The 24,841-nt window shown below is 41.1% G+C and overlaps 1 protein-coding gene across 1 annotated transcript in view; it reads right to left on the bottom strand.

The window, feature by feature from the left end:
- PCCA (propionyl-CoA carboxylase subunit alpha) overlaps positions 1 to 24,841 on the bottom strand; it is a 225,490-nt gene that overhangs the window by 169,094 nt on the left and 31,555 nt on the right. Inside the window, exons 5-6 of the mRNA XM_082218633.1 lie at positions 22,601 to 22,714; positions 20,657 to 20,710 (exon numbers count right to left, since the gene is read on the bottom strand). Coding sequence (XP_082074759.1) covers positions 20,657 to 20,710; positions 22,601 to 22,714 — 168 coding nt within the window. The remainder of the gene's footprint in view (positions 1 to 20,656; positions 20,711 to 22,600; positions 22,715 to 24,841) is intronic.

Genomic DNA, 24,841 nt, shown 5'->3' on the forward strand with positions numbered 1-24,841 from the left:
ATATTTTGCAGTGTAAAATAATACTGCTGTGCAGTTTTCCAGACTGTGGAATATACAAGCAGCCACAAAGGATATGAAAACATGAAACAAAAAGAGAGATTAAAAAATACAGTACGTTGCATGCGTCATTCTGAGCACTGTTCTTTCCCAGGACAGATTTAAAAATGCAAGACATGAGTCCTTCTAAATTAGTATGGAAAAACTACAGACCTCAGAAGAACTCGTTAAGTAATAGGTTTCTTAGTGGTTTAGGTAGAAACAAAGTGAAACATGTAAAGAATTTTCTATAGATGTTTTCCATATACCATTTCTTACAGTTCCTGGCACTGAAATCAGTCAAAGCTTTTACATGATAAAAGAAATCTGTGGAACTAATCCTAGAAACCTCTTTCTGTTTTCTGTGCATAACACCTCCAGGCGACAGAGGAGACAAAATGCTTCATTTGCATCCTTAAACATTAGAAACTGAGAATGAACCTTTTCAGCTGTAAATGTTATTGCATCTACATTTCCAGAAAGAGGGGGGTTGAGAGAGAGAAAGGTTAAACAGTCCACTCAGGTTTATGTTAACTCATCTCTTTTTAGGGCCACTGATCAGTAGAAAGAGACAAGAATGCAGAGGCTTAACCGCTCTGATCTCCTTCTTCATAATGTCCCATTGTATTCAATAAATGGATACAGCTCCTGATTACAGGAACAAAAAGAAGAAATCAGGTATGCGCCAAGGAAATGGGAAATATTAACCAATGCCATCTTCCAGATTTTTCTCCTTCTATTCTTGAGCAGTCAACTTTCATTTCTGTGGATGAAAAACTAAGGCAAGGTTAGATCAGACTTCTTTTACAATATTCACGGTGGTAGATAATATTGTTTGATATTACAATACTTGTACAAAAAAATTTTACGTTCCATAAAACTTCAGGGAACTTGGATCCTGACTGCAAAGATAGCAGCAGGTACAAATGCACACAAAGCAGCTTCTAAATCAGTAACTACTGGGGTAACATTTGGTTAATGACTTTGTCCTGCTATGCTGTTTGTCACTGGAATTCCATTATGAATGGCTAAAGCCAGATACTCTACATTCAGTTTTCATCTTGTGACAATATAGCAACCTCAAGTGATTCAGTTCTGACGTCTGACTCAGATCATTACTTTCTGCTGCAATGGTGGTGCCCATGACATAGCCCTTCCTGAACATTTTTGTTGGTACATCTCAAGAAAAAGGCTATAATTAAGCCAAATACAATTCTTTTCTGCAGAGCAACTGGCTTTTGCCATTTCATAAGAAGCTATTCTTCCACTGAGAGCTAAGTGCAGGGGGGGGGCCAAAGGCTCCCCAGAGGTACTACCCATCCCATAATACCCCATAAACCCGTCAGCATGCAACAGCGGCCGCACCCTGGGAATGGCTTTGACTGGCTGGCTAAACCAGCTGATGGGTCTCAAAGCCTTGCCCTGCATGTGAAGACAGGCTCTGGCAGATTGAGCGAACAAGAAAGTGGGTCCAATTGTCAAGAAGGCGGTTTCTGCACGTGTTGTAGAGGGAAGCGAGGGGCAGATGGGGCTCGTCCACCAAAGAAGGTAGTCCACTTAAGAGGTGAAAAACTTGGATCTGAAACCTCTCCTGCCTTGCAAGATATAATCAGGAGGAGAAAAGGCTAAGGAGTAAACCCTACACAAATCTGGAGTAGAGTCCGTAAGAGGGTTGGATGGCGTCTTGTACACCTCCTTTTGGCAACTCCTGCAGCCAAGCTAGTGCCAAATGTATTGCTCTGCTTTGTTTTGGACCACATCCACAAGGCTAAGAAAGAGGTCTTGTTATCTGGGCAGCCCAATACCCCCATACACACTGCCCAGGCTTGCGCCCCGGGCAGGTCACTTTGGTGCTACTAATGCAGCAGTTTGACCTCACCCCCAGAGGTGTACTCCATAGTCTCTTGAGATAGACAGAGGCCAACAATTCTTCCACTGAACAAGTACATTATCTTAAAAACGTAGCAACCCCCCTGTTTTTAATTGGGGAAGGAGAGAGAGAACAACTCCAACAGTCCAATGAAAGCATCCCAGTCAAGTTGACCATTGCATCTTTAGGAAAAAGCTGTGCTGTGAGTCAAGGGCAAAAATGGAATACACAAATACTCATATGGATGTAAAATGATTGACACACCGAGGTGGCAAACCAGTGGCAGTACCTAGGCAACCTTACTCTAAGGAAGGACCCCTTTCCTCAGAGATTAGTAGCAAAATCAATGGTGAATTAAGTAGGTGGGTGAGGAGAGGAGGGGACAAGGAGTGACAGAGGGCAACCCTTAGTCATCTCATACGAAAACTAAAAGCAGTGGGTAGAGTGGCAGTGAGGCAGACAGCACCTAATCTGCTGGTCTGGGAGCTAAATTATGTGCAGTAGAAGGCACCCAACTCAAGGACAACCAAGAGAAAATAATTAGAAAGAAAGAAAAATGAGCTTGTAAGAACACAGCCCAGTGAATACTTCATTAGCTCAAGCATCAGAAGATGACGTGTCAACCTTGAGAAAAGCCCTGGCAAAGATATATGGAGACTGCCCTGCAATCTCCTCTTCAGAAGCTTCGCCCATATGCTTCAGATAAAAAATTGCAAATAAATCTTTGTCAACTTGCTGTTAAGCTTCTATCAAAAGTGTAATGGGAGGTACAGGAAGAAAACTTTTCTGGTGATTCTGGGACGTGTTCCCCTAGCTCTATGAAGTAGAACTTTCATTTGAAATATGATTTAGTGATATTTTGGAAGTGATTACTTCCAATGACCTCCTTGGCAGAAAATAAATGCAATTGATTAATTCAGTAGTAGTAGTAGTAGTAGTAGTAGTAGTAGTAGTAGTAGTACTGATAAATACTTTGGGGCATAAACAGCACAAGAAGCTACTAATAAGGGCAATCATTAATAAAATGTCAGAAGAAGAAGAAGAAGAGAAAAATGACAAGGTTTTAAAGACAATGAACCTCTGGTAAGTGAAAAAGACGTGGGTGAACAGCTGGTCAGTAGTTCAACTAACAGGTCAAGGAAACCTAGGAGAAAAAACATGTACACAGGCACTCTTGATGGATGCCATGTTCAATCAACTGGCATTCCCTGGTGCACCACTTGCATCTTTCTGCAGGAGGGAATCACAGGCGCTTTCTCCCATTGGTCACTGTCCAGAAAAGGCAGCCCTAGAGCAGCAACACCACTTGAACACTTGAGATTCTCTCGCAAAGTTCACAGACAGGTGAATGGAGCCTGAGCAGAGGTCCTCTTGTAGCTCAGGAATTGGCTTCTGAATACCAGTGGCTAGAAACCACAGGAGGGGAGAGAGTGCTCTTGTGCTCAAATCCTGCTTGCTGGTTTGCCACAGGCCTCCGGTTGGCCACTGAGAGAACAGGATGCTGGACTAGATGGGCCATTGGCCTGATCCAGCAGGGCTCTTAGAATGGATGTTTTCACCAAAATGGTTATTTCCACAATATAGAACCACCAAATTATAGGGTTGGGAGGCACCGTTAAGATCATTCAGTTCAACCCATGCTCAGGGCATGATCTGCAATGCATGATGAAGCTACAGCATTTCTACTTAAATACCTCCTGTGGCCTGTTTGCTCCATAATCAAACAATTCTTACCACTGGAACATCTGTCCTAATGTTTAGCTGAAATCTTCTTCCTTGAGATTTCTACCCACTGGCTTTGCCTTCTGGAGCAATAAAGTACAAGCCTATTCCATACGACACCCCTTCTGCAATTTGAGTATCACTTGTTTGTCTCTCCTTTAATACTCTCTTCTCCAAGCTAAACACACCCCTGTTATCCTGGTTGCCACTCCCTGAATACATATCCCCTGTTGCTCTCCTTAAAATGTGGATTGCGGGGGGTAGCAGCGACATTAGACTGCTAGCTCATGTTCAGCTTACAATCAGCTAAGACAAATATATCCTATTCTCATGTGCTTCTGCCAAACCTGGTCTTCCACATTTGTGTCCTTTGGTTAAAAAAAGGTAAAAGACCCCTGACAGTTCAGTCCAGACTCTGGGGTTGCGGCGCTCATCTCGCTTTACTGGCCAAGGGAGCCGGTGTTTGTCCACAGACAGTTCTTCTGGGTCATGTGGCCAGCATGACTAAGCCGCTTCTGGTGAAACCAGAGCAGCGCACGGAAATGCTGTTTACGGATACCTAAATGCAGGATTTTACACATTTATCTCAGTTGAATTTTGTCTTGTAGTTTCAATACTGCCAAGTCAGTATTTCCAACAAGTCAAGTTCATTTTCAGTCCTCATTCTCTCTTTCATAGTGTAAGCTACTCCTTGCAGCTTCATCTGCACATCTGCTAAGCACCCCCTCTCCTCCATCCAAGACATTTATAAAGATGCTAAACAGTAGAGGGCGCAAGACCGTCTTGTGGCACTTCATTGGGGACCTCCCTCAAGGTTAATGGGCACTCATTGGATAAAGTTGCTCAATCAGCTGTGGATCTACATATTACATATGCAAAACTGCTCATAATTGAAAAGGGTTTCCTTTAAATTTCCAGGGCAAGTAAAACAAGCAATATCTCTGACAAACACTGGCAAAAGATTGTTAAAAATGCACTGTGGTTTGTTTGTTTGTTTGTTTGTTTTTTCAATGGAGGGGGTGGGGAGAAAGTCTTGTGCTGCTTGTATGATAGAAATAGATTTTTAAACTATAAATCCCCTTTCAAATAACACACATTTCCCACATTTTATACAGAATTCATCTTTTAAGAACAGGGAAAAAATGTTGTGACATTAGTAGATAATCACACTTAAATGTCTTTTTGCAGAAGAGGAAGCACTCTCAGAAGCTTCTGGCAACTCATTAGAAATAAATGGAGCAAACACACTACAGGAAACCAAATACAAATCTGTTTTCAAGGGAATCTTGAGCTTTTGCAGTAGAACTGTTTGAACTTCCATCCTGTTAATTGTGGAGACTACTTAAGAAATTCTGTGTCAGCAATCAGGGCCCAGAGTGGACGCATAACTATAGTAGTCCACTTTCAAAATTCTTGAAAACCCATTTAAGAATATCAGTAGGGGGTAAATTAAAGCCATATGCATTAAGAAGCTAATAATTTGAAAAATGTACAGAAGCAATGAACCTTGAAGTTTATCAAGCACTGAAATGACTATTAAGAAGTGTTTTGTCTAGCTCTAAGTAACAAAATAAAGCCAAAATGATGCCAGTCTGAAGATGAACAGTCATAACCAACAGCCTAAATTTCAACACTAGAATTTAGCATGTAAGCCTCAGTAAAACCTACAATTCATTAGTTGCCAAGAACATTTGTTTGCTTCAATTCATATCAGGAATTATCATTTACTAATGCAGGTATTGAGTGCACTATTCTCAAAGCTCAGCTCTTTACAAAGCACAATAACTAAACATATTCTGTGAGAAGCCACTAAATTAATAGCAAAAGTTGACTGCATATCACAGCAAGTTAATTCATAATTTTACCTCAGTTTATGTTTAGAGTTTTCAACCTTGGTCCTATGAATGTTTACTTGGCAGCAGGTCCTGCTTTATTCAATTGGATTACACCCTTGTCTGCCAACATTGTAGGTAACTAACTACCTCTGTAACAGTTTTCTGCTTCACTGCTGCTTATATACATTCCCACCTCACCAAAAAGTACAGCAGCACAGATTAAGAATACTAAAAATAAAGGAATATAAAATAAAGACACCAGCGTAGTGATAAATAACTCCAGGTAGACATTTAACTTTTTATGTCAGGCAAGGCCAATGGCAGGAGAAGGAAAGAGAGAGGAAGGTAGGAAAAGCCAAACCAACTTTATGTTAAGTTTCAAAGAAATTATTTTCTGCTCTTCAAATCAGAGCAACGTAATATTTGTAAATCTATTGCTTGGTGGATTTTGCCTCAATATACAGATGGATCCTAATATACATGTGTGACTGGTATATTACTTGTTCTTTTTAAAAACAAGTCACGGTCGGTGACTTGTTTTTTAAAAGAAGGGAGGATTGAACCAAGATATAGTTTTCACTGAAGAAGTAAAGCAGTGTCTGGGCTGCATCACTCCGGACCACCAGTGAGGGGGGCTCACATCATAATGCTGTTCCATACAGGGAAGGGGGGGGGCTTGAAATAACAAACAAGAATGCAAAAGAGAAGGCTAACTTAGGATTCGATGTCTCCATGTAACAGCTTTTTTTTCAAATATGGAGGAGATTTTTGTTTGGTGAATCATTCAGTCATATGAGCTGCAGTCTGGAATGGTATTGGCCAGACATACATTTACAAAGTGCATGACAGCTAGGCAAAAACAGCAGACAACATATCTATTAACAGCTGTTAGCTATGGTTCACGTTTTACGGCTTGGTCCTTTGAATGAGGAAGACCATCTTCATGCCCAAGCTTGTGAACTTCTGAAGGCATCTGGCTGGCCAGTGGCCGAAAGCAGAGTACTACCACAGTAAAGGAACCTGTTCTGAACAACAACATTTTGTTTGCAAATTTAAAAAATGTTGCACACCTGCAGCTGCAGGCACAAGCAATGGGGAAAGATTATAATGAACTAAATATCCTCATGCATGTAAAAAGTTAACATTATTATGTCTTAAAACTCAATATGCTTTCTAAGAGAAAGTCTTGAGGTTTTTTGTGCTTCAAGTTTAACAATTTCAAAGCTAACACAATGGGAAAAGAGGCCGTAACTGAGTAGTAGAGCGTGTACTTTATATTCAAAAGGCCCCAGATTCAATCCCGCCTCTCTTTGTAGGGCTGGGAAAGTTCATTGTCTGAAATCCTGGTGAACCACTTCTAGTCACTAAAGACAATACTGAGCTTCCTATGTTCCTATTTTAAAAACTAACCAATTTATTTTGGCATCAACTCACATGTGAAAGGACCCACATGATTCTCACATGCCGTTTGATATGCATGAATTACCTTGTGCTCAGGATACACTTCTAATTATGGCACTCGGAATTCAACAAGGTATCTACTTGTTCCTAGCAGAAGATGGTAGGTAACCCTGCTCTAGATCAGTGTTTCCCAACCACTGTTCCACGGCACACTAGTGTGCCGCGAGATGTTGCCTGGTGTGCCGCGGGAAAAATTAAAAAATTCGAAAGATTTTTTTTTTAAAGTCAAATTTTCAATTGGGGCGCCGTCACTAGATGACCCCTGGGGTTCCCTCCCTCCCTCCCGCTCTGCGCCTCCCTCCTCCTCCTCCGGGGAGGCCCTTCCTGGCTCTCGGCCAAGGCTTGGCAGCTGCCACTCACTCACTCGCTCGCCCACCCGTCCCTGCATCCCTGCACCCGGCCTCTCCCCCTCCGTCCCCGGCGCGGGGGCTGCCGGGATCCGTAGTCCCCTCGCCCTTGGGCTCTGCGCCCGCGCGGGGTGCACGAACTACGTCTCCCAGCGTGGCCTGGCGGGCCGGGCGTTTTGTTTGAAGCGCTCTTCTCCCGGCCATGGAATGAGCGCAGCGGCGGCGGCCGGGCGGGCAGGGGCTCTTCCGCGCAGACCCCGCGCAGCCTGCCTGCGCCCCCGCGGAGATCGGGTGGCAGGATGGAGCCCGGGGATCCCCACGGAGGCGGAGCGGCGGAGGCGGAGGCTGCCCCCCAGGTAGGGCTGCGTCGGGGTTTTTTTTTTCTTTTTGCAATGCTGCATCCGTGCCGGAGGGGACGCATTGGACCGTGGGGAGACCCCTTGGCGGGCGTGCAAGGCAATGCATGCGTGCAGGCATTGCATGGAGTGCAGTGCAATGCAATGGCAACGCGGCGCCCTGCATGCATGCATGCAACTTCCACCGGCGCTCCGGACTTGGCAGGTGAGGGGGGTCCCCAGTGGGCGGCAGAGAGAGCCGGGAGGGCGAAGGGGAGCCGGGGGGAGCAGCGCTGCTCCCCGAGCCGAGCCCGGGGGGAAACTTCGGCGTCGTTGCGCCGGGTGTTGGAAGCGGAGGCTGGCGGGGGCCCCTCACCTGCAAAACCTGGTCGCCTCTCATATATTTCGTGCATTGCATTCATCGCCCGCTTTCTCCTCCAAGGAGCTCCCGGGGGCGCGCGTGGTTCTCCCCGTGTTATCCTCGCAACAACAGCCCTGCGAGGTGGGTCAGGCGAGTGGCCCAAGGGAGCACCCAGGGATTGTCCTGGCCAGGTGGGGTGATTTGAACCCTGCTCTCTGCCCGGTCTTCGTCCTCATTTAGCCCCCACATGTGCATGACTGAGGTTTTCCCCCCTCGTCTTGGCTATGGTGTGAGTCTGTGCTGTTAATTAATGGGGTTCTGCCTTCGGAGAAGATGAGCCAGCCCTCAAGGAGGTGATTATGTAATTTGCTAGCAATTCATGTCCCTCCGGCGTGACGCTGCGCGCTGACGTCACAGGGCTGTAATGGTGGTGTGCCTCGAGATTTTTTTCATGAAACAAGTGTGCCTTTGCCCAAAAAAAGTTGGGAAACACTGCTCTAGATCATGGTTCTGAAGACAGAGCAAATCGAAGTCTGAGAGTGGCAAGATTAACCACATGAATAGCAGGAAGATGAATGGAGAAGGTCCCTGGCTCAGTCTCAGGCATCTCCAGTTAAAACAGATCAGCTGGCAAAGACCTCTGTCTTCAGACCTTGGTGATCTGTTGCCAGGAGGAGAAATATCAACTTCTGAAACAACACTTTATACCAGACTTTCTCACTGCTAATTTATGTGCTTTAAATGGTTAAAACATTGGTTTTGCAACTGGTAGATCCAAGTTCAAATTCCTGTCTTGCCAGGAAGTTTAGTTCCTAATGTCATATGAGGAATGTGTAGCTGCCAGTAACAAAGTTAATAATAAGTGTTCTCATTCCTGTTCTCACTCATTTCAGAAGAGGATTTGCGACTTTCAGTAAAGCAGGTAAAGTAACCACTTGGATTCAAACTAAACTGAACAGCCTTAGGCAGAAGCAACACTCTGTACAACTTGAAAGCTAAAATATTTCTTACCCCACCCCCCAAAAATAGGCCAAAAAAATTAGCCTGTCTTACTTTGTATATTATCTATTATTGGGAATAAACCAGCAAATTAGTACCTATGTCAAATGCTGTAATTTATGCAATGAAAACAATCATGACCATAATTTTTAATTAGATTAACACACACAAATCAGTTTGTTTAAAGTATGCCACCTTGTTTTTTAGCTGAAAAGGTCCCAGCTTACAAAGATCAGTAGTAAGATAGCCCCTGATAACTTACATTCTTAAAAACATGACAGAAGGAAAAAGGAGTGGGGAGGGATGCCATACATTTGCCATACATTTGCCATACAAAGTTGCCATACATTTTTGGCGCCTAACTTCAAGATGTGGAAGTATCCCCGCTTGGCTCTCTTTAAACTTAAATCTTGTTTTCCTCTTTGAATATTTTCCATGTTCAGACAATATACTATAGTAGCAATAGCCTGGATCCTGTTTTTGCAAGAAAGGAAACCTAACTGGCTGACATTAATATCTGAACTGAGGTGAAAGGCATGTCTATATTAGAATGATGATGGTTTTATACACACACACACACACACACACACACACACACACACACTGTTGTTCAGCTTGACAGCAACCCTTATCAGACAAAACTGTGTGAATGTTTGCCACAGCTGGCAATGTCTATATAGAGATTGGCAACTGAGATGCTCAGAGCACCATTACTACACCATGTTGCCCCTCTAGTCCCGCCATTTGTCTTCTCCATCGCGTGCATCCCTTCAAATTAAGAATGCTGCAACAAACCGGTGTGCATCGCAAAGAATGGGAAACGTGAGTCCCAAGGCAGGAATTCACAGGATCTCAAAGCTTTATAATTTGATCCCAGAGCACTGCAAAACAAACCCATCAAGTCCTTTGTTTCCTCAGTCCTCATAACAATCAGACTTTGCTTAATAGTTGGGGAGGTGTATGAGAGAGAGAGAGAAAGAGAAAGAGAAAGAGAGAGAGAGAAACCAAGGAGCCTGGTGCACAGTGCATTGTTCTCTTGCTTTGTCTCAAATATGCTGTAGTTTCACATTGAGAGAAGGCCTGGCAGGAGAGAGGAATTTAGGGAGGATGACAGTAAAGGTAGCAACAAAAGGAGTTTTAAAATACGACAGCCTACCTGTGATAATTTTTATAGGCATTATCTTTTTATTTTCGTATGGCTCCACGCACTGCTAATCAGTGATCTACTGGAAACTTCAGAACCTACTGAAAAGCCTGGCAGGATATTTGGCTTTCAATTCTTCTACTCTGTTTATTCCCAATGCAAGTATGTTCAACAGCCTTAGAAAGAGCCCTTGAACAAGAGCAGTCACTTAGCAATGAAATGTAAATTACTGACATGGGATAAAACTTGGACTTGTCACTGCTAATGAGCACATTAAAAAAAAAGGGAAAATGCACACTAGATTACTATAACCTTTTCACTTAACCCTGTGTGTACTGAAAGCCACAATTCAGCACCATATCAAAGAGCCTGCATAATAGAAGTGCTACACAGCAGCTTTTCGTCAAGCTCAAGGTTAACCTAAAAAGCATAAGAGAACTGTTGGGTACTGATTAAAAAGTGGAGGTTCAGATCCATTGACGCTTCTCATGTAAACCACATAATTAAGTTTTAAGAGAGCTTCTATTTAAGACCAGCCATGCTAGGTCATGTCAACTGTCCATCTAACTCAGAACACTATCTTTCAATAAAGGACAGGCAACACCCTTTTTTACATGCAAGCAAGGAATTTTACTAGTAAGGAATAATGGCAATATCCAGCCGTTCCTCTAATCTGTTTTATGGCCATATGGCCACATCTTCTTGATTTTATGACATTTACATTAATGAACACATTGTACTCATGTTTCTGTCACTAATCTCCATTAACTAATAATTCCATATCTTATGTTTAACTAACTTTTTTTTCTATAGAAATGTCCACATTTTAAAAAGCCAAAATAGGTAAAATATAACAGAGGAGTTATTAAGATGGCTGAGCAACTCAACAGCATTTAATAGCAGCACCAGATTATCACCTGGCTGTATAAACTATGACTATTACACCTAGGAATGCTTCTCGTAACCTGAAATAACATTTGCCCAATGTTTACGGCATTGTCCAGTTTATAGTATGTTCTGTGCTTATTTTGCTTATTTCCATATACCTTTTTTTTTTAGTTTAAAATTTCTATTCAAAGGTCACAATGAACAAAGCTAACAATTTAAGAGCCCTCCTCCATGCTACAAAGAAAAACACTTCAGAAAATATACAGAAGTTTCAAAACAACTGATGACACAGCATTTACTTCATGGGCAGCTATGCTTTCTCAGATCAAGGATCACTGGCTTTAAAATTTTCGTACTTTGGATTGAGCCACATGTTTTCTTGAAAGTGACATATACTACCGTGCTGGAAAGAAAGAGAAGGAATGAGTACTAAGAATTCAGATAGCCCAGGGGTTCCCAAACAGTGGTCTATGGTCCACCAGTGGTATGTGAGCTTCATTTAGGTGGCCTGCAGCATGTCCACATTAAATATTCATATTCATTTTTAAATTATATTTTTACTGCTTCTTTTATTTCATATAATATATTTTACTGCAATACAATTTGAATTCTATGGAATATAGATTATAAAACAACAAAATGCAGTATAAGGAATAAAAGAAGGAATAAAAATACAATTAAAAATCATACTACATCGAGCAAAGCACATTACCTGCTACAAGACAATTGTGGTCCGTGGGGGGGAGAATGTTTGTGAACCACTGAAATAGATAAAGAGCAGGGATTCCTTCCTTAACAGAGATGCCCCCTGAAAACAGAATCATTTTTATATTTTGGAAGTTTTTTTGGGGGGGGGGACTCTGTATCTGATAAGCAGAGAAGGAGAGCTAACACAGTGATACTTTCAGTAGTTTATGAATGACTAGTCATGATGGCTCCTATTGGTAGCCAAAACACTGTAGCTCCCAGAAACAGCCACATGAAATTTTCACAAGGGCTCTGAAAGCCCTGTGAGCATTGAAGGCTACTGATTGGAAGCTGAGCAGATTTGAGGGCAAAAATAACTCAAAAGTAGCCCAGAGGCATAGGGGCAAGACTACAAGTCCACATGAGGTAAAAATATGGGATTTTTAAAAGTCAGTTTTTAAAAGTGTCAACTGTCAAGGGCTCTCTACAGCCCACTGAAAATGTCGAGTGGGGATATATGGCCCACGGGTTATGATGTACAAAAGAGGCAATATTCCTGAAGAGAAAGGGAAAATAAATACATATCACCTCCCCATCTCTTGTTCAGCCCAAGGACACACAGGCCTTTTTTGGTGCTCCTGTGTACCAAGGAACCAAAGCACATTTCCAGTTAGAAAACAAACAAACAAAAGGAAATTATTTTGATTTCGTCCTCTGAGATAAGTGGATAAACCGAGACAACTGGATGAACCTCACTGGATATATCAGCATAGTCTTCAGTCAGTTATTTAGGTATAAACTTTAATTTACAAAGCTTCAATGGAGTGAAAAGTGTTTTTGGGGGAGGGGCAGCCAGCTCAGCTGTACTGACATTTTCCACCCTGCAATAGTTCAATATTTTAAAATTGATCAGAACATTAGTAGTTACTAAAATTAGTATGCTTAATTGGCAACTGTTTCCAGCATGTGTTGTTCTATGAATCATTTAATAATGAAAAAGTGACATGTTTATGTGTGTATCATTCACATGAACTTACCCTCTCTGTGTTAAACTAAGCTTTGCTTTCAACTCTACAATGCTCATCTATTGAGATCAATTAGTAAAGAACATTCTGAATTATTTATTTTTGCTCCCTCCTCTTGGATCTAGCAATACACCTTCTAAACCACATGCGTAAGACAAAGTTGTGAATCATAAAATCCACATAAGGTTCAGGATTATAATGAAAAAGAGCAAGGAAAATCCAGCTATGTGATATATAACCATTCTTTACAGTTATTTCAATCGGAAGTGAAGAAGCAACACGCATGAACTTCACCATTAAAAAATATAAGACCTTATCTACTTTGCCAATGTACAGTTTAAAAGGCACATGAGTTCCCATTTGTGCCCTCTGCATCTGTTCCAAATTAGGTTTCAATTAGATACACAAAACAGGGAAACAAACATGTTTGCGCGTTCTTGACATACAATTTACACATTTGGCCCCCATAGAAAAGTGATTTGCATGCAAGAAATTCATCTTACATAGTCCTAATACTTAAAGCTAAAAAGTACACACATGAAAGCTGTCATTTTTTCCTACAGAAATTAAAAATCTTACTAACATATAATGTTACTTGACACAATATTCACCTTACGACATACAAATGAATATCCAAGAATAAAACTAATCCCGTCTGCATTAGAACAAATTTGGCCATGGATATTGTCACCAATCTTGTAATCCAAACCCCGAAAACCCACCAGATTGCTAGGAAGTGAGCCCAGAGTGGAATAATGATTGCAAAATTGCCAAGTTTGGCAGCCAAACCGCAACATAATAGCTTCACGACAACATGAACAAATGCTTTTGTTTCATTGTTTTATATTTAGGGAAATTGCCAGCTAATGCCAGCTCTGGGACAGCCTAGTGGGAAAACCATTTGCTTGGGAGTAAAATCTATCTTCTGTTAAAGATCAAAGCATTCAACTTCACACCTCCTTTTTTCCATTAAGAAAGGAGATTCACTTTTTTATTCTAATTTACTTATTTGGGCTTGGAAGCTTTTTGTATGTTGCTGAAGATATTTTCTGTAGTAAGTGACTACTAAGTCAAACAAGTTGTTGTTGTTTTTTGTATGTCGCTGAAGATGTTTTTTGTAGTAAGTGACTAGTAAGTCAAACAAGTTGTTGTTGTTGTTGTTGTTGTTGTTGTTGTTGTTGTTGTTGTTGTTGTCAGAAAATTCTTTCAAATGGCAAACTCTGCTAAAAGGCAACTGGGTGTATCCTTTCCAATTTCCCACTAACTTTAGAAAGAAAGAAAGTCAGCATCATGCAACGACAGACCCATTAGAATTAGGTTATCATTTGGTTAAGTTGCACCCTACATAAATAACTTTTCTTATTTCGTTAGCAAGTAGAATATTCTTTTTAAATGAAAAACTGACATTAGCGATGAGTTAATAACGGCTGAACTAACAAAGACAGGTAAGCAAACCAGTACACCACTTCTGCACATGAACAGAGCCCTGAACAGATAGGTGAATCCAACCAAGTGCACCCTGAGAAATTATCACTCTTTCTTCAAATATGTTCATTATATCTGTTTTGCCAACATAAGTCCCAAGAAAGAAATCTATTTTGAAATTACGTTTTGAAGCAGCAAAACCTGACTATATCTGGCCTCCAGCCTATGAAACGGTCCCCCCGAGGGAAGCTCGCCTGGTGTCTTTTGTGCAATCTTTTCAGCAACAGAAAGAAAAAATATATTCTTTCTTCCCAGGCTTTGTTTTGTACATTTTAGCAGTGCCACAGTTTTTAGAGGTTTAGAGTTAACTTCTTCCTCTTGACAACAGCTTTTAATACTGTTTCTTGGGGTTTTCATTTTTGTTAATTTGGATGGGGAAGTTCCTTTTTTCATATGCATAATGGAAGAGTAGGCTATTGGCATTCTCATGCAATTGCACGTAGGGATTTTTAATTGGGTTTCCTATTTTGTATGCTGAAACACACATAGAAACTTTGGTGCAGGTGATACAAAATTCAATAAGTAACAATATCAACAACGAACTTAAGAATCCAAAATATGGTCCATTTTCAAATGCAGCAAACCAGCAGAGAAGTAAAAACACAGCCTATTATCAAGTAACTTTAGCTTGCCTGGAGCACATTTTCAAACAATAAATGTGATCTGGAGCATGATTTACTAACACATTAAATACAAGAATATGTGCTGACGTGTTACTTCCTCATTTTTCTGCAGTATTTTCACTGCTACTTTTAAATAGCAATTGCAGTCTCTTAACCATTTCACGTTATGAAACATAGATCCAAAGGCCCTACGCTGGACTGATCACATGACAAAATGAGCCTTGCTAAGAGGTACACTGGACCTCTACTCACGTAAGCAGCACAGCATGGTCATTTGCTGGCCTAGAATACTGTCTACTCTCTGCTCCCCCAACCTCAAATATTACTGTGGCAGGTGAAGCCTTCAGACTAAAGCAGCTGCTCATGTGCAGCAAAATTATCTTTAAGCCACCTGGATGATCCAATATTAGGCATCTGTAAGGCATTTCAAGCTCTCTTAATGATTTGCAAGTTCTCTATAATGTCCTCCAAAACTAATCACAGGTACAAATATGAAAGCCTTTACATATCAGGCCCCAAGTTGTGCCAATTTAAACAGCACTTTACAGCTAATATCCAAGGTAACCAGGGGTTTTTATTCTTTAATATTCTGCCTCTGACACAATGCACCCTCCTATATTTTGGGGGGCACATGCACACCAGAAGTGTAAGCAAAGGGTGGTAGAGACAGTGAATTTATGTTTCCAGATAGCCTGCCTTAGGTCATCCATGTTCTAGTAACCTCCAGGTTAGGCTACTCTAATGCACTACACATGGGAATTGCAGTCAGTAAAATCAGTAGTTAGCATGCAATGATAGTATGCATACTGCACTGGCTTCCAATCCATTTCTGGGCCCAACACAAAGTGCTGGTTTTCATTATTAAAGCCCTTCGCATCTTGCTATCGGGAAACTTAAAAGAACAACCAGCTCCATACGTACCTACCCATAAATTAACATATTCTTTGGAAGTCATACTTACCACCTGAGGTGAGGTGGATGGCTAGCCAGTTATGGAATGGTCTCCTCAAAGAGGTTCACTGGATGCCTACTTTATTGTTGTATTGGCACATTTATTTCAATAGTTGTATAGCCTGCCTTTCCACCAGAAGGTGAGCCAACATCGTAAAACATGAATTCAACCATAAAACATTTTTTAACATGTTATCCACATTGTGAACACAGGACAGCATAATACAGTGGTGCCTCGCAAGACGGAAAGAATCCGTTCTGTGATTCTTTTCGTCTAGCAGTTTTTTCGTCTTGCAAAGCAAACCCATTGACGGATTAGTGGATTAGCGCTATTAGCGCTATTAGCGGCTTTTAGCGTCTTATCGGATCAGCTGATAAGCGGCTTAGCGGCTTAGAAAAAGGGGGGGAGGGGAAAAAACCCGCAGGAACTCGCAAGACATAGGAGATTCGTTTTGCGAAGCACCTCCAAAACGGAAAACTTTCGTCTAGCGAGTTTTCTGTCTTGCGAGGCATTCGTCTTGCGGGGCACCACTGTAGTGATTATACACCCTATATGCCAGAACCCTGAGCAAATAATCAGATTGCACCTCAACACTATAGTAGTGTGGGGACAGCTGGGGTTCACCTAGGAGAGATTTCACTCAGGGGGGATCTCCATAAACAGGCAATCATTTTTGGTACTTGGGTCCAAAGTTACTCAGTTGTTGGCATCCGTCTGCCTCAAAAGACAAACGTGCCTTTATATATTAGGCAAATACTTTATTTTCTCCAGTTTTTAAAATAAATTTGGATTCTGCTGACTGCTTTTATTATTCAGAGGCTTTTAGATTACTGTGTGTATTTACAGTTTAATTTTTTAAATTCCTTTTTTGAAAGACACACTGGGAATATAATTCAATAGCGATATAAACATACCTACAACAATAAATTTTGCAACCCCAGTCATCTTTGACTGGATTTAACCATCCAGGAGTCCTTTACCTTTACCTTTTTATTATTCATCGTTTGCAAAGTACTGTTGCGGGGACTTTCAAAAGACTATGAAGTGAGGCCACAGAGGAGTGTTGTGGTCCTCTTCAGTGAGGGATAGGAGGGGTAAGCAGCTTGTCCGCCATCTGGAATTTTCCCCTCAACTTTCACAGCCATCTTGCTGAAAGAAATGGGCAAGATAACTTGGAAATTAGAGCAAAACCACAAACTGGAGTTGGAGGTAACCTTTGTAAAGAGATGGAAAGAACACCCCCAAGATGAAGTCACATCAAGGCAGGCTCAGAGAAACAGAAGTGGAGCATAGGAGATAAATATTGAGATTAGCGGAACAGAAAAACAGGAGGGAAATACTGGAACCTAGGACAGGAGAGGGAACTGGCAAGAAAATTGTAAGATCAAGGGAACAGAAAGGTTTTGAAAAGAAAGCAAAAACAGTACAATACTACAGAACAGGACAAAAGATAATAAAGACACACAAACGTTTTGGGGCTTTTTTAGGCTGGAAAATCTACATCTAGGATCATACCCTTCACCAGCTCTGCCCTGAAAAGCCTGAAGCCAACAGGTAACAGCTCAGTATAGCTAATCATACATGCTAACACATAAGCTGGGTCTAACCATACATTTTTTTAAAGCTACCTTTGTACATCATTTTAAAAAATCTATTTTACAGCCTTTCCACACAATAGATGTGCAGTTCTCTCTTTCTCTCTTGCACAGGATTCAGATACCTTCTCACAGGCTGGTGCTGCTGTTGTAAAGATACTGCATTTTCCCAGTTACCAGAAACACAGCATTTTGTCACTAGGAAATAAACAATTACTCTCCCAGCAAGTATAAGCAGAGCTACTGCAAAATGCCTCTGCACTGAATGTCACATGACACAGCACAAGTGTCACTGTCACCCTCCCTCCCTCTCTCTCTCTCTCTCTCTCTCTCTGTGTGTGTGTGTGTGTGTGTGAGAGAGAGAGAGAGAGAGAGAGAGAGAGAGAGAGAGAAACACATGCCTAAGAGAGTGCCACAACACAGAAAGAAATAACCATACTCAGTACATGGCACCTTCCATTTCAACAAGACAGGCACATTAAAATGACACAGATCTTTTTAAAAATTATCATTTGTAATACATATGCCCCTATAGAACCTAATAGGGGCATGGGTGGTGCTGTGGGTTAAACCACAGAGCCTAGGACTTGCCAATCAGAAGGTCGGTGGTTCGAATCCCCGCAACAGGGTGAGCTCCTGTTGCTCGGTCCCTGCTCCTGCCAACCTAGCAGTTCGAAAGTGCAAGTAGATAAATAGGTACCGCTCCGGCGGGAAGGTAAACAGCATTTCCGTGCGCTGCTTTGGTTCACCAGAAGTGGCTTAGTCATGCTGGCCACATGACCCGGAAGCTGTACGCCGGCTCCCTAAGCCAGTAAAGCGAGATGAGAACCGCAACCCCAGAGTCGGACAGGGCTGGACCTAATGGTCAGGGGTCCCTTTACCTTTATAGAACCTAATGAAATTCTACTTGATTTTCTACTCATACTTCACACATTGGCAATGGCCTACATGCCGAGAGGTGCAGCTCCAAGTCATTCAGGCCCACCGGGACTCTGCTCCCTCGCCATCTTTATCATGGCCTTTCCCTTCCTCCTGGTGGACTCAACTAGCCACCCCACTTGCTCCTCCTCTGCCACCATGCCAGCCAAAGTGCAGCTGAAGAACCTGGAGCAGCTGCTTTTAGCCGAACCGGCGCAGTGAGAGAAGCCTGGGTGTGGCGGCACTGCTGGAACGCCTGCTCGGCCTCTACACCGAGTGCAGCCACGACTCGCCACTCCAGAGGGCCAGGCTGATCTCAGGCTTCCTCAAGTGGAAATGGACCCCTTGATCATCAAGAGCAACATGGGCAAGTTGCTCATCAACGGCTCTTGGGCAGCCCACCCAGAGTAAGCAGTCAACATATCACTGGCGGTAGGTCTGAGAGCCCCACCGTCTCCACCATGGACCGCAACCAGCGCGGCATCTGGCTGAGCTGGTTTAACAACAGACACAATGTGTATTTTATGTGCATTTGAATGAACTGAATTAGAGTAAAAAATTCTGAGTCACGGGGGCATGGAGGGTGTGTGCATGAACTTACCAGTGCTTAGCTTATTTTGTTGTTGTTGCTATTCCGTTATCTCTTAGAGACAAGGGTAAGCAACTGTAAACTACAGAAGGCATGTGGGCTTCACGACAAGAGGTTTTGAATTACACTCCCAAATAATATTGCTGTAAATGCTTTATTTAGTTACAGACAAATATGCTTTCCTTGTTAGAACAACTGACTAGTAGGCACACTTGTACAAGAAAAGCATGAATTGCGAAACTGGAAACCTGATTTAAAATCAATGCTTCCAAAATGGGCTATGTGTCTTTTCATTTGTATACAGTGGTACCTCGGGTTAAGTACTTAATTCGTTCCGGAGGTGAGTTCTTAACCTGAAACTGTTCTTAACCTGAAGCACCACTTTAGCTAATGGGGTCTCCTGCTGCTGCCGCGCTGTCAGAGCACGATTTCTGTTCTCATCCTGAAGCAAAGTTCTTAACCTGAAGCACTATTTCTGGGTTAGCGGAGTCTGTAACCTGAAGCATATGTAACCTGAAGTGTATGTAACCTGAGGTACCACTGTACAAGTATCTTCCCCCCCTTTCCACACTACAACATCCCCACACATCAGTTACCAACTGGAATTCAAATAGTTCCTCCATATGTAAGCAGAAAACTATTCTGCATATGGAGTGAGGGGTAGTAATTTTCACTTACTCTTATTATATATTTATATCCCACTTTTTCCCCCTGACAGGACTCAACTTGTCAACTGCAGTCCTTAGTAGATCATCAAATCCCACTCCAAGACCTACCTTCAAGTGCAGTTGAGGGAAGAGGTGATAGGTGAGAAGGCGCTACAGTGAGAAGGGAAACCAAAAAAAGGCCTATTGGATCTCAGCATAATTAGTGAGACCAGTGGGATTTTGATAATTTGATCTACTTGCAGACATTACACATCTTTGGTAATCTGCAGATATTACAGTGTGATTTAATACAATACATGCTACAACAATGATCCTTTTTTTTAAAAAAAACGGCTTCCTAAAAGGATTGCCTGCTGAAAAATTAAGTAATTTATGGCTCTTAAGTAATCTTTCAGTGTGTACAATATCCAATGTGTACAAAGTACAAGATTCATTTAATATTTGTGGGTTGCTTCTGAACAAAATTCTTCAAGGCAGATAGGAATAACTGAAAATCACAATTAATACACAGGCAAGTGATAAAATTTAAGGCACAACAGAAGCCAGAAGCCCATAGAGGGTATTACCATGAGGCTCTTTAAGGGAAGCACTCTCTTCACTTTTTCAAATAGGAAACAAAGTGAATAAATAAATGTCATTCACTGATGTCCATATTTCATAGCTTACATTTCAGAACAGTTGCCTTACAGAAATATGCAGTACCCACAAGGGACAAAGTGGCTTCAAATAAACAAACAAGACCAGCCCATGAGTACTGAATGAAAAGGTTAAAAGGATTAACTGATGCATGTTTCCATTGGTTTTCATTGTTAGAGAGTATGCTACAAAAGTTTCATCCCAAATGTCAAGTTATCCAGGCACAGTTTCAGATACACCGCAAGGAAAAAATCTAAGCTTCTTTCTATCAAATAAGGAAAATGGAAGGCAGAGATGGTAGCCTACAAAGGAGCAGGGTCTTCAAGATGGGGAAAGGGAGTTTTCATTGATGGCTTTAATTTTAATCTGTGATTAAAACTTTAATACATTAACCATGCTGTTTAATAATTTCAAAGGCTGCAGCAATATACAGCAATACACCACACCATGCTCAGACAGATGCATCATTTAAAAACTTACCAGACGGCCAGAAAATTCTTTGTTTTCAGATAGGAATCCATATCCTGGATGGACCTTTTAAAAATAAAAGCCAAGAGTAGGTTTCATTGCTTTAGACAAACTGAAAGCTTGATGCTGACAGCATCTCATCAGTAATTACAATTTAAAGCAGCAAGTTTACTTGTACTTTATACTAGATGAGTAGATACGGCAGAAAACACCCCTTATGGCAGTCATTTTGTTGGAACCCGTTTTGCTAGTGAGGAAATAAAGTTTCTGAGCTAGAATAAGTCCATTCTCCATCATCTGGAAATCCATAGCTTACTCTAAACCGCAGCATAAGCCACTTCATGCACTCCTCAACTCTCAGTCCTAATTTAAATGTACAGCGTATTTGTCTTTAAGCAAGACAAAGAAAAAATAATGGTTTATCAGTTCAGAGTTCCCTATGTTCACAATCACATATAAACTAGATCGCCGGTGGCTGCAATGTTACCGGGCGGGTATCATATGCTCCTAGGCCACAATTTTCTGGCATGCTAACATTTCACATACAAGTGCTAAAAACATGGTATCTATGCACCACCTTCCAAAGTATCTAACCCAGGCCTGACAGCTACACAGATATGGTCATTTTGACTTATTTTCATTTCTATTCCCACCAGAGGATTCTAGAAGCTCTTCCTTATTACATTTCGCTCTGTGTAAGCGCCTCTCTCCATACCCTTTCACATTTCTCTAACCTTCCAAGCTCTTCTCTCAAAAACATTTTTCTGGCCCGCAAGTTAACCACAGTGCCAGTATTCAATGTTAGCAGCTCTGCTACAAATCCCACTTCAAACACAGAATATAGTATTTTTTTATAAAAAAAAATAACCAGTAGACCACAAATGAGTTGTAAAAACATTTTTTAACAAAATGCCTCAGTATCAAAATAATGCAACCACATGGTACATAGAGTAATTACAGAACACATTAAAGCGGGAAAACCTTCAGTTTCATAATTTGTAATCTTTCGTAAATTCGTAGCTAAGGAAATCTAGGTGGCAGGCTAAAGATGAAAGCCTGAACTATTTCTATCTCTATTAAATCTTCTTAACTAACAATGTAAACATCTGCAGTGTCTGTTAGCTAATTAATGTTGTTTGCCATTTTCCTCCTCCCTCCCCCTTTCCAAATGCACCATACTGAAACATTCATTTCAAAAGAAATGATAATGCTAATTGAGACACTCCAGGGTAATTGCTGGTGTTGTCCGACTCCCATCCAGCGAATTTTATTTAAAGATGCTTTCGCATTCAGCAGTTCTGAAGACCACATTTGCATTCACCGATGCAACAAGGAAAAAAGTATTATTGTCATCATTTTTTTAAAATTCCAACCATTCTTGTTAAACTTTGACTCTTTGACCTTATTGAAGGATAGAGGGGCAGAGGGAAGAGAAGAAAACAGGCTGCACACCTAGTCGATCATGTTTTGTCAGCAGCATGAAACACTGAAAAATAATTACTCAGTGCACCATTTATCATATTCACCATGTGGATAAAAATTCTCACACAGGCCAAATAATAAAATAAAACTAAGCAAGATTACTGCTGTCTTATAAAAAAAAGACATCCAGAAAGAGAGGCTATGGCACAGAAAGGGTTAGTGCTCTAAACTAATTGGGATTCCCACCCCCACCCCCAGCAAATTTGGAAATGAACTGAAGCTGCTCCCTGGTGTGAAAGCTGAATCCAGCAGCCACCTGCAGGATCAGCAACCGGCACTGCCAGATGCTACAAAAGCCTTTGATTTCCAGTAGCGATTTCGGCCACATTTAACTCATGTGACATGAACTAAACTGGAATAGCATATTCAATCATTCTCCCCCTCGCTTCTTTTTTTTATCTTTAAATACAAACTCTAGCTTCTCTGCTTTCTGTATATGAAACAGCTGCAGAGGAGAGACTCATTCAGACTCACAGCTTGGGCCCGGGTTTTTTTAATGGCTTCCATGATAGCATCCATGTTGAGGTAGCTTTTACTAGTGGGAGCTGGGCCAACACAGACTGCTTCATCCGCCATTTTCACATGGACCTGGAAAGACAAAATGTCCACATTTTAACACATATGCGCCAGCAAATACATTTACTACCACCTCCTTTAACTATTGTTTTAGGAAATGAAAAAGATAATTCACATCGTGCAGACAGGTATGCTCAAATATATCGCACACAGTATAAACACAGACACACAAACACACAGGCACAAAACAAAAGAGAAAAGGGAGGGGAAGGAGGATATATACTGTATAATGAACACAAGGGCTCGTTGGTACATTCAAGGGCTCGTGAAGTTAAATTTCATTTTATGCCAAGTGTGGTTTGGCTTTTGACAAATAATACAAAGAAATGCAAACCTGAATGTGGCTACGCTGATAATCTATATGTAAATTCAAAGCCTAAAACTACTTTGTTAAATGTAACCAGGGTAGCTTAATATCGTACTACTTAACAACAAACATTCACGGCCAGTTCCATCTAAGCAGGCTCCCCAGGAAGTTGGTGATAATTAGACTGAATTGAATGAAGGGATGCAGTGAGTGTCCCTGCACAGCATCAGGTCAGCACCATGAACAAATTAAAGCCTATGACTAAAGAGTTCAATATCACTACACGTGAACCAGAAAATCTTGAGAATTATTTAAGCAGGCTTAGATTCCCTAATTCATTCTTATCTTATTCACAGGAACAATTGTCAAACAGATTTTCTGTAAAAGGTGGGGGCTACAGCTAATGGCCAAAGAAAGTTTGCCTACAATTTAGAATTATTTTTGGAGTACATGTTCTAGAGGAAGTATCTCAAAGAGTTAGACTTTGGCATAGTTTAAGGATACTTAGCTAATCTTTTAAAAGGACAAAAAAAATTGCTCAGGAAGCATCTGCCATTTTTAATAATTAGCAATGAAAAGGGGGCTGGTATTCTATTTATTTTATTAAATGCATAATATTTAATAATATTTATACGGTTATATACAATCAGGCATCTGCATCATAGATGTTTTCCCCTCATCGCAGTTGTCTGAGACAGACTAGAGGAACAAACTACTAATGAAGAAGTTAAGATGACATTTAACAGCATGTTCTTTAGATGAGACTAAAAATAATTGTGAGTCTCAGGTAGAAATAGGATCAATTCTCAAAGATCAAGAAGGTATTTAAGGGGGGAGGCAGAAGACTTAAATACTTCTGAAGTAATATGCTCAAACCTTTAAAATTAGGAGGAAATATAGCCAGAGAATTTAGATGGTAGAATGCAATACATCTATCCATTCTGATTTTAGACATATATTAAGCACACTCAAAATACTGTGCATGTGAAACAATTCTAAAACCCTAACACATTAAAGTACATCAATTTTAGTCAGAATAGACGCATTTCCCATGCCCACTGATTTCAATGAACTGACACCATGGCTTAGTTGGAAAATTATCATGTATACCAAACTACTCTCATTAAATCCAAATACACTAAAGAACAGTGTTCACGAGGCCTCATTTCAGATGCCACAATAGAATCTATTGTGCTTCCGGAGTTTAGGAAAAAATGGATGTACAAGTCAATCTGATTTTCAAACCTCAGGTGCAGAACGTTGTCCTGAACATGCATACCAAGATTAATTACAATGTTGCAGTTCTAATTGAAGATACATGGAACATGAAACGTGCCACAAGGTGATATTTCCTGACTCCCCTGAAAATGAGTGACAGCTAAGCAGGTATGTGCTTTGAGGGTATCTACAGTAAGCCTGCAGCTTACACACATTTAAGTTAAATGCATTCAGCTTTATGTGCTTGTTAAAATAAATAAGTAAATAAATTTTAAAAGAGGGCAGAATGCAGGTGGGTGTCTGGAGGAAAAGGACTTTGACAATCCCACTCACCACTGTACCACTATACCCAGGACTTTACACAATTTGGGCTTTAGGTGCAATCCCTAGAACATAACCCCTATGTAAATTGCAGGCTTAGTGTAAATATTATGATTATTTTACACCCAGAGACATACCTAAATTCAAATGATGTTTCTATAATTTTCCTCTCATCTGGAATTCAAAAGGTGCTACAATGTCATTTTAACTAAGACGCTCCTGAAGATGCATCCATAGTTTCTAAACCAATTCAATCTCTCTCTTTCTCTTTCTCTCTCTCTCTCTCTCTCACA

This window comes from Podarcis vaucheri, assembly GCF_965113315.1.
Source record: "Podarcis vaucheri genome assembly, chromosome: 4".
Classification (NCBI taxonomy): domain Eukaryota; kingdom Metazoa; phylum Chordata; class Lepidosauria; order Squamata; family Lacertidae; genus Podarcis; species Podarcis vaucheri.